The sequence below is a fragment of the Mustelus asterias genome, chromosome 24 (assembly GCF_964213995.1).
Source record: "Mustelus asterias chromosome 24, sMusAst1.hap1.1, whole genome shotgun sequence".
Taxonomy (NCBI): Eukaryota; Metazoa; Chordata; class Chondrichthyes; order Carcharhiniformes; family Triakidae; genus Mustelus; species Mustelus asterias.
This window is the reverse complement of record NC_135824.1, coordinates 32,075,109-32,090,960: the sequence shown is the minus strand read 5'-3', so window position 1 is coordinate 32,090,960 and position 15,852 is coordinate 32,075,109. Positions and strand designations below refer to the sequence as shown.

At 46.8% G+C, this 15,852-nt stretch overlaps 1 protein-coding gene across 1 annotated transcript in view; it reads left to right on the top strand.

Annotated features, from left to right (window-relative positions):
* Positions 1-15,852, top strand: part of bnc1 (basonuclin zinc finger protein 1) — a 116,895-nt gene that overhangs the window by 53,977 nt on the left and 47,066 nt on the right. Inside the window, exon 2 of the mRNA XM_078241029.1 lies at positions 15,409-15,511. Coding sequence (XP_078097155.1) covers positions 15,409-15,511 — 103 coding nt within the window. The remainder of the gene's footprint in view (positions 1-15,408; positions 15,512-15,852) is intronic.

Below are 15,852 nucleotides of genomic sequence, written 5' to 3'. Positions count from 1 at the left end.
AGGACTTTACCTCTATTAATTTGGGCGGCACGGTAGCACAGTGGTTCGCACTGCTGCTTCACAGCTCCAGGGACCTGGGTTCGATTCCCGGCTTGGGTCAATGTCTGTGTGGAGTTTGCACATTCTCCCCGTTTCTGTGTGGGTTTCCTCCGGGTGCTCTGGTTTCCTCCCACAGTCCAAAGATGTGCGGGTTAGGTTGATTGGCCATGCTAAAATTGCCCCTTAGTGTACTGAGATGTGTAGCTTCGAGGGATTAGCGGGTAAAATATGTAGGGATATGGGGGTAGGGCCTGGGTGGGATTGTGGTCGGTGCAGACTCGATGGGCCGAATGGCCTCTTTCTGCACTGTAGGGTTTCTATGATTCTATGAATTGTCCCCTTAACCTTAAATCTCCCCTTACCTTCTGGGATCTAAGGAAAATTGCCAGTTTCTCCGATTTCTCTGTTGAAATGGCATTTCTCATCCCTGGTATCATCTTGTTAAATTTCCATTGCATCCTCTCTAAGCCCTTGTTTTCCGTCTGAATGTGAGGTGCCCAGAAATGGTGCCCTGCGGCTGAACCAGTGGTTTATTGATTTGATTTGATTTATTATTGCCACATGTATTAGTATACAGTGAAAAGTATTGTTTCCTGCCACAAAGCATACTGTTCATTGAGAAGGAGAGGAGAGGGTGCAGAATGTAGTGTTACAGTCATAGCTAAGGTGTAGAGAAAGGTCAACTTAATGCAGGGTAGGTCCATTCAAAAGTCTGATGGCAGCAGGGAAGTAGTTGTTCTTGAGTCAGTCAGTATGTGACCTCAGACTTTTGTATCTTTTTCCCGACGGAAGAAGGTGGAAGAGAGAACGTCCCCCAAGGTGAGTGGGGTCCTTAATTATGCTGGCTGCTTTTCCGAGGCAACAGGAAGCTTGGACAGTGTCAGTGGATGGGAGGCTGGTTTGCGTGATGGATTGGGCTATGTTCACGAACCTTTGTAGTTTTGTGCTGTCTTGGTCAGGGCAGTAGCCATACCAAGCTGTGATACAACCAGAAAGGATGCTTTCTATGGTGCATCTGTAGAAGTTGACTTCTGAGGGCTGTGGTTCCCAACCCTACAGGCTCGCCTGGGGGTCTGCAGGGCACGGCTACGAGCAATCCAGGGAGACAAAAAGTAATCATAAAAAGTCAACGTTTGATGAGAGTTGCAGGAGCTGGTTGATTAATGATCGAGGTGGTTTTCCCAATACAGCATTGCACGCTGGCGAAGCAAATAGTTTCTCTTGAAGATGCTCAAATTTCCATAGAGCCAACTGAAAATGATTGGGAATAACACAATTCCAATTTACAAAACCAATTTCCAGCCTCCACAGCAGTTTGTCAAGAGGGTGGAAAATTTGGTCAGTTGCAGTACATCACATGATCACTTTTGATTGTTTTACAAGTGAAAATAATTCCTGTTTTATTCTAGTCTCATATCATTGTGTTTAGGATATTATTCCTATTGGGGGAGAGGGAGTTTCATTAGAAGAAAGGGTTACGTAGAACCACAGAAAAGTTACAGAACAGAAGGAGGCCATTCAGTCCATCTTGTCCATGCCAGCCCGAGGACACCCACATAGAACATAGAACATAGAACAGTACAGCACAGAACAGGCCCTTCGGCCCACGATGTTGTGCCGAGCTTTGTCTGAAACCCAGATCAAGCTATTTCCTCCCTATCATCCCGAAGTACTCCATGTGCCTATCCAATAGCTTCTTAAATGTTCCTAAAGTTTCTGACTCCACTATACCTGCAGGCAGTCCATTCCACACCCCAACCACTCTCTGAGTAAAAAACCTACCTTGGACATCCTTCCTATATCTCTCACCATGAACCCTATAGTTATGCCCTCTAGTTACCGCTCCATTCACCCGAGGAAATAGTCTTTGAACGTTCACTCTATCTATCCCCCTCATCATCTTATAAACCTCTATCAAGTCTCCTCTCAACCTCCTCCGCTCCAAAGAGAAAAGCCCAAGTTCCCTCAACCTTTCCTCATAAGACCTACCCTCCAGACCAGGCAGCATCACGGTAAATCTCCTTTGCACTCTTTCCAGTGTCTCCACATCCTTTCTAATCCCACCTTCCTGCACCTGGCCCATAGCCGTGTAGCTTACAGTACTTCAGGTGTAGATCCAGGTACCTTTTAATAGAGTTTAGGGCCTCTGCATGCACCACCAGTTGGGCAGCAAATTTGAGACACCCACTTGGCTTTGAACCTCTTGAATGGCCCATTTTCCTTGATTCTACTCTTCTTAAAAGTACCAAAGTACCCTCTCTTCAGCATGGACCCCCCATTGACTCATGGTCTGCGTTTCCAGCTGCATAGCCGAGTATAGTTAGTAGAGATTGGCTCCCTTTAAAAGCCGCAGTGTGATCCAGGAGCTGCTTGTGAAGCCGTGAAGAATAGCACTCTTTCAGTCGAAAGCAACGTGGTAACAAATTCATTGTGTCCCATGACCGACCACAACTGGAGCAGGAACCTGCCTGCAATAAGTCTTACGAACGTGGTCTGCAAGCATGGCTAGTGTTCTCATCATTGGCAGCGATGTGCGTCTGAGCATTCCTCCTTGCCGGAGTAAATGAGATAAAACAGCCCTGCGGATCTTTGGCGGGGGTGGGGTGCTGGTGGGGACAGCAACTGCTAATCTTGCCAAACAGAGATACCAAGGGATTACACTTTCCTAATCGCACAGAACCCTCCTCAACACTAAATCACAGCCGAGTGGAATGGTGAACTGTTTTGTGGCTAAGGATGGGACTGAAAGCTCAACTGTTCTGGAGCAAGTCTGCAGCTTTACAGGGAAATAAATAATGGTGCAGAAAATAATCGTCCAGACCATTTGAAAACAGATGTGTTGTGTTGGTTTTGTATTTTACGGTTATATGCAGGGCCATCTGGGGAGGAGAGCCAGTAATTTTTGTTTAATGCAGATCAGTGACGGTACAAGTTTTACTTAACATTTATGGGTGGCACAGTGGTTAGCACTGCTTCCTCACAGCGCCAGGGACCCGGGTTCAATTCCAGTCTCAGGTCACTGTCTGTGTGGAGTTTGCACGTTCTCTCCGTGTCTGTGTGGGCTTCATCCGGGTGCTCCGGTTTGATAAAATCCCTACAGTGCAGAAGGAGGCCGTTCGACCCATCGAGTCTGCACCAACCACAATCCCGCCCAGGCCCTATCCCCTCCACCCCATGCATTTACCCTAGCTAGTCCCCCTGACACTAAGGGGAAATTTAGCAAGGCCAATCCCCCTAACTCGCACATCTTTGGACTGTGGAAGGAAACTGGAGCACCCGGAGGAAACCCATAGGGTGAACGGTGGGAAGCTTTTTCCCAGGTCGGTGGTTACGTTCACGAGGGGTCATAGGTTCAAGGTGAGGAGGGGGAGGTTTAACACGGATATCAGAAGGACGTATTTTACACAGAGGGTGGTGGGGGCCTGGAATGCGCTGCCGGGCAAGGTGGTGGAGGCGGACACACTAGGAACGTTTAAGACTTTGAGAAAGGTTGAGGGAGCTAGGGCTGTTCTCTCTGGAGCGGAGGAGGTTGAGGGGAGACTTAATAGAGGTTTATAAAATGATGAAGGGGATAGATAGAGTGAACGTTGAAAGACTATTTCCTCGGGTGGATGGAGCTATTACAAGGGGGCATAACTATAGGGTTCATGGTGGGAGATGTAGGAAGGATGTCCGAGGTAGGTTCTTTACTCAGAGAGTGGTTGGGGTGTGGAATGGACTGCCTGCAGTGATAGTGGAGTCAGACGCTTTAGGAACATTTAAGCGGTTATTGGATAGGCACATGGAGCACACCAGGATGATAGGGAGTGGGATAGCTTGATCTTGGTTTCAGATAAAGCTCGGCACAACATCGTGGGCCAAAGGGCCTGTTCTGTGCTGTACTGTTCTATGTTCTATGTTCTATCTTATTTGTCTCCCTTGTGAGGGCCATGAATTGGATTCAGTTGGATTTTGAACTTGGTTTTTTGGAGCAAGCAGTGGACGTGGTATATATGGATTTTAGTAAGGCGTTTGATAAGGTTCACCATGGTAGGCTTCTGCAGAAAATGCAGATGTATGGGATTGGGGGTGATCTAGGAAATTGGATCAGGAATTGGCTAGCGGATAGGAAACAGAGGGTGGTGGTTGATAGTAAATATTCATCATGGAGTGCGGTTACAAGTGGTGTACCTCAGGGATCTGTTTTGGGGCCACTGCTGTTTGTAATATTTATTAATGATCTGGATGAGGGTATAGTTGGGTGGATTAGCAAATTTGCTGATGACACCAAAGTCGGTGGTGTGGTAGACAGTGAGGAAGGGTGTCGTAGTTTGCAGGAAGACTTAGACAGGTTGCAAAGTTGGGCCGAGAGGTGGCGGATGGAGTTTAATGCGGAGAAGTGTGAGGTAATTCACTTTGGTAGGAATAACAGATGTGTTGAGTATAGGGCTAACGGGAGGACTTTGAATAGTGTGGAGGAGCAGAGGGATCTAGGTGTATGTGTGCATAGATCCCTGAAAGTTGGGAATCAAGTAGATAAGGTTGTTAAGAAGGCATATGGTGTCTTGGCGTTTATTGGTAGGGGGATTGAATTTAGGAGTCGTAGCGTTATGTTGCAACTGTACACAACTCTGGTGCGGCCGCACTTGGAGTACTGTGTGCAGTTCTGGTCCCCACATTACAGGAAGGATGTGGAGGCTTTGGAGAGGGTGCAGAGGAGGTTTACCAGGATGTTGCCTGGTATGGAGGGGAGATCCTATGAGGAGAGGCTGAGGGATTTGGGATTGTTTTCGCTGGAAAGGCGGCGGCTAAGAGGGGATCTTATTGAAACATATAAGATGATTAGAGGTTTAGATAGGGTGGATAGTGATAGCCTTTTTCCTCTGATGGAGAAATCCAGCACGAGGGGGCATGGCTTTAAATTGAGGGGGGGTAGTTATAGAACCGATGTCAGGGGTAGGTTCTTTACCCAGAGGGTGGTGAGGGATTGGAATGCCCTGCCAGCATCAGTAGTAAATGCGCCTAGTTTGGGGGCGTTTAAGAGATCCGTAGATAGGTTCATGGACGAAAAGAAATTGGTTTAGGTTGGAGGGTCACAGTTTTTTTTTAACTGGTCGGTGCAACATCGTGGGCCGAAGGGCCTGTTCTGCGCTGTAATGTTCTATGTTCTATGTTCTATGTTCTATTCTGCACATTGGCTTTTTAACTCTAAGGATGGAGTAAAAAAAATTTTAAAAGTTGGTGAGGTTGTACAGCAAAAACCAAAGCACCACGTGTCCTGACATGTGCTCTGCTTAGTAGTACAGGACTCCTCCAGACTGGCCCAGGCAGGGGAAGCATTGTTCACACATAACGGTGCGCTTAGTCCCATTTCATTTGGCAACACAACCTTCACCGTGTACATCCAGTCCAGGTGTGCATAGGTTGCGTGCCAGAGTGAAGAGCCATTTATTATCCAAGGTAGACACCCTCTGATTTGTCATGGCTCAGATGTAAATGACACAGTGGGTTGACCCAGGATGAAGGCTTTGTGACTGCTGTAAAGATACTGGGTATTGATCTGCATGACATGCTACATATGCTCACAAACCAGCTGGACATTGAGAGAGTAGACTTCTACGCACTTGCCGTATGTCTCAGAGTTGACGTGTAACACCTGTGCGGTCAATCACACTGCCATTCAGCTGAAACCACGTGTTTGCTCCGCCTGCCACTCTCTGGCAAGACAGAATGAAATGTTTTCAACTCGACTGTGTTGCAGACACTCGGGCCCAGATTATCATTCCCAAGACAGACGTGCAGAGTAGAAAAACACCCAGCTTCGTGCATCTGCCTCTGCCTCTGGGCAGCACGGTGGCACAGTGGTTAGCACTGCTCCAGGGACCTGGGTTCGATTCCCGGCTTGGGTTGCTGTCTGTGTGGAGTTTGCACATTCTCCTCATGTCTGCGTGTGTTTCCTTCGCCTGCTCTGGTTTCCTCCCACAGTCCAAAGATGTCCGGGTTAGGTTGATTGGCCAGGCGAAATTGCCCCTTAGTGTCCCGGGGTGCATAGGTTGGAGGGATTAGCAGGGTAAATATGTGGGGTTACGGGGATAGGGCATGGGTGGGATTGTTGTCGGTGCAGACTCGATGGGCCGAATGGCCTCCTTCTGCACTGTAGAGATTCTATGATTCTATGGAGAAACAGCCTGGAATGACTGGATTTTTTTTCAAAGGTGGGGTTGAGAGAAGTGTGGGGAGAGGGGGGGCGGTACAGGGATGTGTGCTGGGTTGTGCCGATGCACCCCTGAAACAGAGCAGATGCAGCCACCGAGGCAAATTCATGAACACCCCCCACCCACTCATCCACATGGCCCTGACAGCACTTATGCCAAATTAGTGCCAACTTATATCATTCCATGCCCCTTCACTCATCCACATGGCCCCTTATGCCCTTCATGCCAACTCACACAGTACCCACCCATGGACAACTCTCAGGAGCAATGGTGAGATGTAAGATTAAGTATTCATTAGAGATTTCTCTTTATATTGCAATAACACATTTATTGATGAAAGCCCATTCAAGACATTTAAACCCCTTCAAGTACTTAATCCTGTATAAAAACAAACACTTGTATTCATAGCCCCACATTGAAGTCCCAGTTGGCCACATGGATGCCACCTCCATGAAGTGCTTTGTGCCCACTCTGCTAATGGCAGATGACGGGTATCCTGAGAAAATCACCTTTTATGATGTCTTTAGTTACTGAAATTTACTTTCCGCTTCCACCTTTTCCATACCATGTCAATCAGTGCCACCAGTGGAAACCTCCCCAGCGATAGAGCTGCATCAGGGAGTTATCCTAATGTGGCTGCCCGTTAATTTCCTGCTGCTCTGTCTTCCAGCATAACTCACCAGTTCTGGAAAAACCCTGTCCAATATCCCAATTGCTCCCTAGCTGATGGTTTGTCTCGGCTTGGCATTACTCCTGCTTTTCTTCTCTTGGGCTGGTCTTTATTTTTTGGCAGCTTTATTAAAGTTTAAAAGCTTAAAGTTTAGCTTCACAGCTCCAGGGACCCGGGTTCGATTCCCGGCTTGGGTCACTGTCTGTGTGGAGTTTTCACATTCTCCTCGTGTCTGCGTGGGTTTCCTCCGGGTGCTCCGGTTTCCTCCCACAGTCCAAAGATGTGCGGGTTAGGTTGATTGGCCGTGCTGAAATTGCCCCTTAGTGTCCTGGGATGTGTAGATTAGAAGGATTAGCGGGTAAAATGTGGAGGGATATGGGGGTAGGGCCTGGGTGGGATTGTGATCGGTGCAGACTCGATGGGCCGAATGGCCCCTTTCTGTACTGTAGGGTTTCTATGATTTCTTTCTATGATTTTTATTTTCTTATTTTTTTCAGTCACAAGTAAGGCTACATTAACACTGCAATGAAGTTACTGTGGAATTTCCCTAGTTGCTACATTCTGGGCCTGTTCGGGTCAATGCACTTAACCAGCATGTCTTTCGGACTGTGGGAGGAAACCGGAGCACCCGGAGAAAACCCACCCAGTCATGGGGAGAAAGTGCAAACTCCACACAGACAGTGACCCAAGCCAGGAATCGAACCCAAGTCCCTGGCGCTGCGAGGCAGCAATGCCAACCACCGTGCCACCGTGCCACCTTGTCCCAGCAAAAGCTCTGTGCTCCTTAAGTTTTTCTGCTCTTCTGTTTCTTTCAAGTTGTACTAAATACTGGTAGAGAAAAATCTGGCATCGATAAATCGCATTTCGAACCAGGTGAATAGTTCCTATTGTCATGTAGATTGGGCAACATGGTACCCATTTGATAAATAGTATGTTCCCTAATTAGCAAACGGGGTGAGTAACCTGTTGACCGGTTCTGGTGATTTTGGTTAAGGGAGAAACATGGGGTGGGATTTACCATGCAACCCACTGCGTGTTTCACAGCGGCGGGAGCCCACCATTGGCCGATGGCGGGGATCTTCTGATCCTGCCATTGTCAATGGAGTTTCCCGTTGAATGCCCCCCGTCCCCCTCGCCACCGTGAAACCCGTGGTGGTGGTACACCATCAGCAGGACCAGAAGATCTCACTGGCATGAACATCCATTAGTTCTGGAAGAAATAGGGCTTCAGTTTAACCACTCATTTGATAGGTACAGCCTCCCACAATGTAGCACCCCCTCAGTACTGCAGAGATGTTTCACCCTATGTTATGTATCGATATCTGGGAGTTCAAACTGGGAGTTTGAACCCAGAAATTTCTTGCTCAGAAGTGCGAATGCTGTATTCATTGACAAAGGAGGAGCGACTTCTTTAATGAGACTCTTCTTGATATTTCATCAGTGAAGCTACCCAGTCAGCAAATATAGACAAATAGAGATCCACCTTCAAAGGGATTACTCGTGGAGTAGTTTTTTCATTGGCAGAATGTTTCAAACTCACAGCGCCAGGGTGTGCGTTCGATTCCGGCCTCGGGTCACTGTCTGTGTGGAGTCTGCACGTTCTCCCGGTGTCTGCGTGGGTTTCCTCCGGACACTCTGGTTTCCTCCTGCACTCCAAAGATGTGCAGGCTAGGTTGATTGGCCATGTTAAATTGCCCCTTAGAGTCAGGAGGATTAGCAGGGAAAATACATGAGGTTACGGGATAGGGCCCAGGTAGGATAATTGTTGGTGCAGGCTTGATGGGCTGAATAGCCTTTCTTTTGCGCTGTAGGGATTCTATGATTCTATGCTTCTAAAGACTTCTGATACAAAACCCAAAATACTTCAGGTCATTTAGGCTAACATAAAGTTTAAAATTTTTATTTATTAGTCACAAATAAAGCTTCCATTAACACTGCAATGAAGTTACTGTGAAATTCCCCTCGTCGCCACAGTCTGGCGCCTGTTCAGGTCAATGCACCTAACCAGCACATCTTTGAGAATGTGGGAGGAAACCGGAGCACCCGGAGGAAACCCACGCAGACACGGGGAGGACATGCAAACTCCACACAGACAGTGACCCAAACTGGGAATCGAACCCACGTCCCTGGCACTGTGAAGCAGCAGTGTTAACCACTGTACGATACTAATCTGTCACAAGATATGACAGACGGGCAGGCACTATTTTTCCAAATAGCCAACTCTGACTTTATACTTTTGTAATTGCCTTTCTTTAAGTTGAATAAACTTGTTTCTTTGCAACAAAATCAAACACCCCACCATCATTTGTTGTTCAGATCTACTGCAAGGTATTGATACTAAATGAATGTAGGAATGTGGCTTTATGACATGTAACTGACTACGTAAAAGTTCAAAGCATCATTTTATTTAATACCCAGAGTCCAAGCATCATAAACTGTCTATCAAACCCAAAATGGAACTCAGTGCCAGTCATTGTGAAATGTCGGGGGTCGGTTTAGCTCAGTTGGCTGGACAGCTGGTTTGCGATGCAGAATGATGCCTAGCAGCGTGGGTTCAATTCCCATACTGGCTAAGGTTATTCATGAGGTTATTCTCAACCTTGCCCCTCAGTTGAGGAGTGGCAACCCTCAAGTTAAATCACCACCAATCAGCTCTCTCTGCTTAAAAGCTGGGGCAGCCCCACAGTGGTTAGCAGGGACCTGGGTTCGATTCTCGGCTTGGGTCACCGTCTGTGCAGAGTCTGCACATTCTCCCTGTGTCTGCGTGGATTTCCTCCGGGTGCTCCGGTTTCCTCCCACAGTCCAAAAGATGTGCTTGGCTAGGTGCATTGGCCATGCTAAATTCTCCCTCAGTGTACCCGAACAGGTGCCGGAGTATGGCAGCTAAGGGATTTTCACAGTAACTTCAATGCGGTGTTAATGTAAGCCTACTTGTGACACTAATAAAATAAACTTTCAACTTTAAACTCAAAAGGGGAGAACAACCTATGGTCCTGGCAACATTTACATTATGCGACGGCTGTTCCTTGCCTCTCTGCTACTAGTAATGGTCTGTATTTTCAACCACCATTCTTGACTTTAATCTGAGTTGCTACATTGTAACCCCGTTCTTGCAAACTACTGGAGGGCCCAGACTTGGAAATGCTGGGAGCTCCATTACTCGTGGGCCTTAGTAAGTCTTGGAGAGAAAACCATTTTTATTGTCTCTTTTTGGATGAATCTGGTGCCAGAAGGTGAGTGTTCACTCAGTTCAGACTGTGAACTATGTGCTTTATTGAGGAAATATTCCCATTGTACAGCAAGTCCGTAGGGAACCAAACTTCAGCAATGCAAAAGCTACAGAGCAACGGGTAAGGGCCATTTTTGGTGAGGAGATAAAACTGATGCAGTGTCATTCTTAATTCTAAATTAAGGCTACATATAGTACTTGACAGTAATGTACGCTGCATTAGATTAAAGGTTGGTGTGTATGTCATTACTTATTATTACTAATCAAAATAAGTGGAATTATTGGAGGGGTTTCTGTCTTGAATTGTTTTGCGTTGATTGCTTTCTGAAGGGACATTCTTAAGAGCCACATCTGTTTGAAATTTCATTGAAAAGTAACCAGAAAACCTGCAGTTCGCATTAAAGCGCTAGAACTTCAGTCAACTCTTTTTCTCCCCTGCCGATGTATAATAACTTGGTATCTCTGAGATGCTGCAGGAGTTTATCGGGATACGCGATCAATTGACAATTTTGCTTTCGGTTTTGGCGCGTAGCTGTTTGTAAACCCGGGTTTCTGACGATTTACTGTGCAGCCCATTTTGGAGCTAGATTGTTGCGCTTCTGATCTGGAGTCTTGCGAATGAACACAATTGAGATTTCTCCCCAAAAGTCTAACATATTCGGTGAAGACAGGTCCCACTGCTCTGATGTTGTATGAGGGAAACTTGGGCACTTTTGGCAAATAGAGTAGTTAATGGAATGAAAACCAAACATAGGGCAGAATTTTACGGGGAGCAAGCAGGTGACACGGATGGAAATGGGTGTATCATTCACTCCCACCCAGCCCTATCATCCGACAGCAATTTAGGGGGGGATAAGAACATAAGAACTAGGAGCAGGAGTAGGCCATCTGGCCCCTTGAGTCTGCTTCGCCATTCAATAAGATCATGGCTGGTCTTTTTGTGGACTCAGCTCCACTTACCCGCCCGCTCGCCATAACCCTTAATTGGGATGTTGGTCTCGTGGTAATGTCACTGGGCCGGATTCTCCGACCTCGTTCTCAGCCGGGATTCTCCTGTCCTGCTGTGGTGAATGGAGATTTGGCTGAGTGCCAAATTCTTCATCCTTGCTGGCAGCGGCAGCAGGGCGTGAATGGCCAGAGAATTCCAGCCACTGAGTAGTAATCTGGAAACCCTGTTGTTTATTGTTTATTGATTAGTGTCACAAGTAGATTTACATTAACATTGCAATGAAGTTACTGTGAAAATCCCCCAGTCGGCCACACTCCGGTTCCTGTTCGGGTACGCTGAGGGAGAATTTAGCACGGCCAATGCACCTAACCAGCACATCTTTCAGACTGTGGGAGGAAACCGGAGAACCCAGAGGAAACCCACGCAGACACGGGGAGAATGTGCAGGCTTCACACAAACAGTGACCCAAGCCGGGAATCGAGCCCGGGTCCCTGACGCTGTGAGACAGCAGTGCTAACCACTGCGCCATCGTGCCGTCCCAACCCAGGTTATTAGGTTAGGGGAGGCAGTGGCAAAGAACCAGAAAGAAAAAATAGTAGAATGCGGAAATAAGAATACTGGTCTGAAATGTTTTTTCCTTTTGGGGAGGTACTCATCCAGAGACCCAGAGTAATGCAATGGGCACTTGGGATTGAATCCCACCACGGCAGATGGTGAAATTTGAATTTTGTAAAAATCCATGAAATCCTGAAACCACTGTTGATTGTCATAAAAATCCATCTGGTTCACTAATGCTGTCCTTACCTGGTCTGGTCTGCATGTGATTCACTCCGGATCCATGGTAACTGCTCTCTGTAAGCCACTTCAATTCAAATCAGGCAAAAAAAGTCAGTAACTCCCATATCTCATGTAAGAACTATTTAACAGAATGGTGGCCACTGCTGCAATCCTCAGTGAGGTTCACCATGGGAGCTGCATGAAAAGGCAAGTTGGTGTTCGGGGGAATGGAGTGAAGGGGCACATTGCCAGGGCCAGGCGAGGATTGGCTTAGAAAGAAATGGGGAAAGGAGGGGAAATGTGAGGTCGATCAAAGCGTGGGAAGGAGTCCTCCAATGGAAACAGGAGGCCTTGTAAAGAAGACACAATTTCCCCCACCCTTCCCACCACGTGCCCAAGCAGAATTACCAGTATTTTGAGTATTTCGCACCCATTTCCAGCCTCAGCTCGGGTGCCTGTGAAATAGCATCGGGGATGGGACGTGGCCCCTAAGTGGCCATTAATAGGCAACCTGAGGGGCTCAGTTGGCACAAGGGCAGGTCTGACCATCTGATGCCTTGTCTGCCAATTGTAAAATTGTGCTGCGGGCAGGAGTGGGTGAGTAGGTGCCCGGAAAGGCAGCATTTTATGTGCATCCCTGCCTACAAAAACCCTCCTACGGGGAAGCGTAGAGTTCTGCCCTCAGTATCTGTTCGTATGGCTGCAGTGAGCTCTCCAGCCCTCACCTGAGGTTTGGTGAACCTCAGGTACCAGTCAGCTCTTGCCCCTCAAAAGGGGAGAGTAGGCTATGATCATCTGGGGCTATGGCGACTTTACCCAACTCCCCATCACTCAGAGACCCCCAGCACCCAGGTGTGTAGCACACATTTGAATCAAACGTAACCAGTTTCCATTTGGCCTCTTTTCTTCTTCACTGGACAGAAGGATCTGGAGAGGGAGAAAAAATGCTGAAAGCAGCTTCTTTGTTCTTCCTCTTTAGCCCTCTGTCTGCAGAGAGGCATTTCGCAATTATCCACACATTTGGAAAAGTCCCATGATTTGTTTAAGATTCCGGATCCCAAGTCTATCACAGCCAGAATGGGGATTAAACCCCTGAAAGTGGCAGTAATCTGACGCACACGCTAGTTGCCTAGCTGACTGAGCTAAGCTTGTCATTACCTTACAAGGAACGCATGGTAAATCAATACACAAGTTTACATGTTAAAATTTTTAATTGATAAGATTATCCAAAACAACCGTATAATCATTGCACAAACTGGAGTCATAATACCTGCAATTTAGAAGGCTATGGGATGATTTGATCAGAGTTTTTGAGATATTAGGGGGAGTAGAAAACCTAGGGGCCCAGGATTCAGGGGCATAGTTTAAAAATCTAAACTCTTGAGCCAGACATTTCCATGGGGAAGGGAGGAATCATGTCTCCACGCAAACGATGGCAGGAGTTTAACAGTTGACACTTGGGCTGGAATTTTGTGGTAGCACAGTGGTTAACAGTGCTACCTCTCAGCGCCAGGGACCTGGGTTCAATTCTGGCCTTGACTCACTGTCTGTGTGGAGTTTGCACCTTCTCGCCGTATCTGCGTGGGTTTCCTCTGGGTGCTCCGGTTTCCTCCCGCAGTCCAAAGATGTGCGGGTTAGGTTGATTGGCCATGCTAAATTGCCCCTTAGCATCAGGAGCATTAACAGGGTAAATATGTGGTGTTACAGGGATAGGGCCTGGGTGGGATTGCTGTCAGTGATGGGCTGAATGGTCTCCTTCTGCACTGTAGAGATTCTATGATTCTATGAATTTTGCCATCCCTCCCACGATGGGAATCGGAGGGGGCGAAGGGCGGAAGGCTTGGAAAGGTCCGTTGACCTTGGGCAGGATTTTCCGGTTTCAGGGCGAGTGAGGCCGGAAAAATCCCACCCTAGATCATCGGGAATCTGAGATTGATGGATTTTGGATGTGTAAAGGTATTAAGAGATAGGGGAGTCAGGTCACCGAACACTGAATGGCCAAGTAGATTCGAGCATCCATATGTTCTACTCATGTTTCCATGTTGCTCGTTACATTCACTTTTTGGTCCTGTTTGAAACTTGAGTCCAAAATCAGTATCGATGGCAGAAAACTGTGTTGTTTTTGAATGACGACCAATCAGCCCAGTATGAAAAGCAATTGCAAAAGAACTCCTCTGAAGAGAGTGGGATTATATTAATTGGACTGGGATCATTTTATTGCATTGAATTTTCCATGTAAAACAGACAATTCAGTCTAACTGCTTTAAGTTGGTGTCTTCTTATGCTCCACACCCAGCTGCCTCCCACCTAACTTCAACTGAGTAACAATGGAATTTAACCACTTTTAGAGGCATAATTTTACACATCGCTTTACTGTTTAGAATATAAACTCAGTGTCTGGTTGTGGTAGGAAAGTTGATAGCGGACTCTTGGAGAGGGTCCAGAAGAGGTTCACGAGAATGATCCCAGGAATGAAAAGCTTGACGTATGAGGGGCGTTTGAGGATTCTGGGTCAATACTCGATGCAATTTAGAAGGATAAGGGGGAATCTCATTTAAACTTACAGAACACTGAAAGGCCTGGATAGAGCGGATGTGGGGAAGATGTTTCCGTTAGTGGGAGAAACTAGGATCCGAGGGCACAGCCTCAGAGTAAAGGGACAACCCTTTAGAACCGAGATGAGGAGAAATTTCTTGAGCCAGAGGGTGGTGAATCAATGGAATTCATTGCCACGGAAGGCTGTGGAGGCCAGGTCATTGAGTGCATTTAAGACAGAGATAGATATGTTCTTGGTTGGTAAGGGGGTCAAAGTTTACGGGGAAAAAGCAGGAGAATGGCTTTGAGAAATTTATCAGCCATGATTGAATGACAGAGCAGACATGATGAGCCGAATGGCCTAATTCTGCTCCTATATCTTATGGTCTTGAGAATTGAAGAGTTGCGGTGTGTTGCAAGTAATCTGCAGTAAGTTTGATATGTAAGGACAGTACTTACTTTAATGTTTTGTGGCGTAACTATTGGAGGTGAAACACTTTCCTAAAATGTTTAGTGAAAAATTGCATAAATATAAACTCCAAAATCATACTTGTAAAGTCCATAAACAAGCAGTTGAAAGATAATTGGACCAAATGTTGCACCATCGTGCCTGCCAAAATACAAGCGTCACTCTGAAATTCAAATACAACGTTCTTTCCAACTTTTTTGTTCTGTAAAACCTGAAGTGTTTCCTTGCACTGGGGAGTGAGATGTGTGCTCAGTGTTCCCTTGAGCCATGACGTAAGAACGTGTTGCAGCCATTTCAACAAGGTGGTTGATGTGTTCCACGATTTGCCGCAAAGTGTATTACTTCTTTTGAATGCTAATACAAGGTCACCAGTTGCCACTCTCAGTATTCCAGTTAGTTGAAATGATGAGTGAAACAAATACATTTCCTATCGTTTAATGCTTAAGACATGTTCAATTGTGTGCGAGATACTCGTATATTTGGTGGTTTGTGCTGTGTTAATGGACACCCAATGTAGATAACGCTTCATTCTTTCTCTGTTTTCAGGCCATTCGCTGCACACTGGTGAACTGTAACTGCGAGTGCTTTCAGGCAGGGAAGATCAATATTCGTCAATGCGACCAGTGTAAACATGGATGGGTGGTACATGGTAAGAACTACTGAAGATGTTGATGTGCACCCCAAAGCAGTTTGAGGACTAATGCAAAGATGGAGAGTGAGCTATCTACCCACCCTGTTGATAACTAATCCAATGGTAAAATCATTATAGTCCCAGATGACCATTGGGGACTATGATGGAGAGAGCTGACTGGTGGCAATTTAACCTGAGGGTCACCACACCTCAGGCAAGGGGCAAGGTTGAGAAAGCGAGGCCTTCATGAATAACCTCAGCCGGTGCAGGAATTGAACCTGCGCTGTTGGCGTCGCTCTGCATCACTAACCAGCCGTCCAGCCAACTGAGCTAAACTGGCCCCCACATTGTATGGTCCC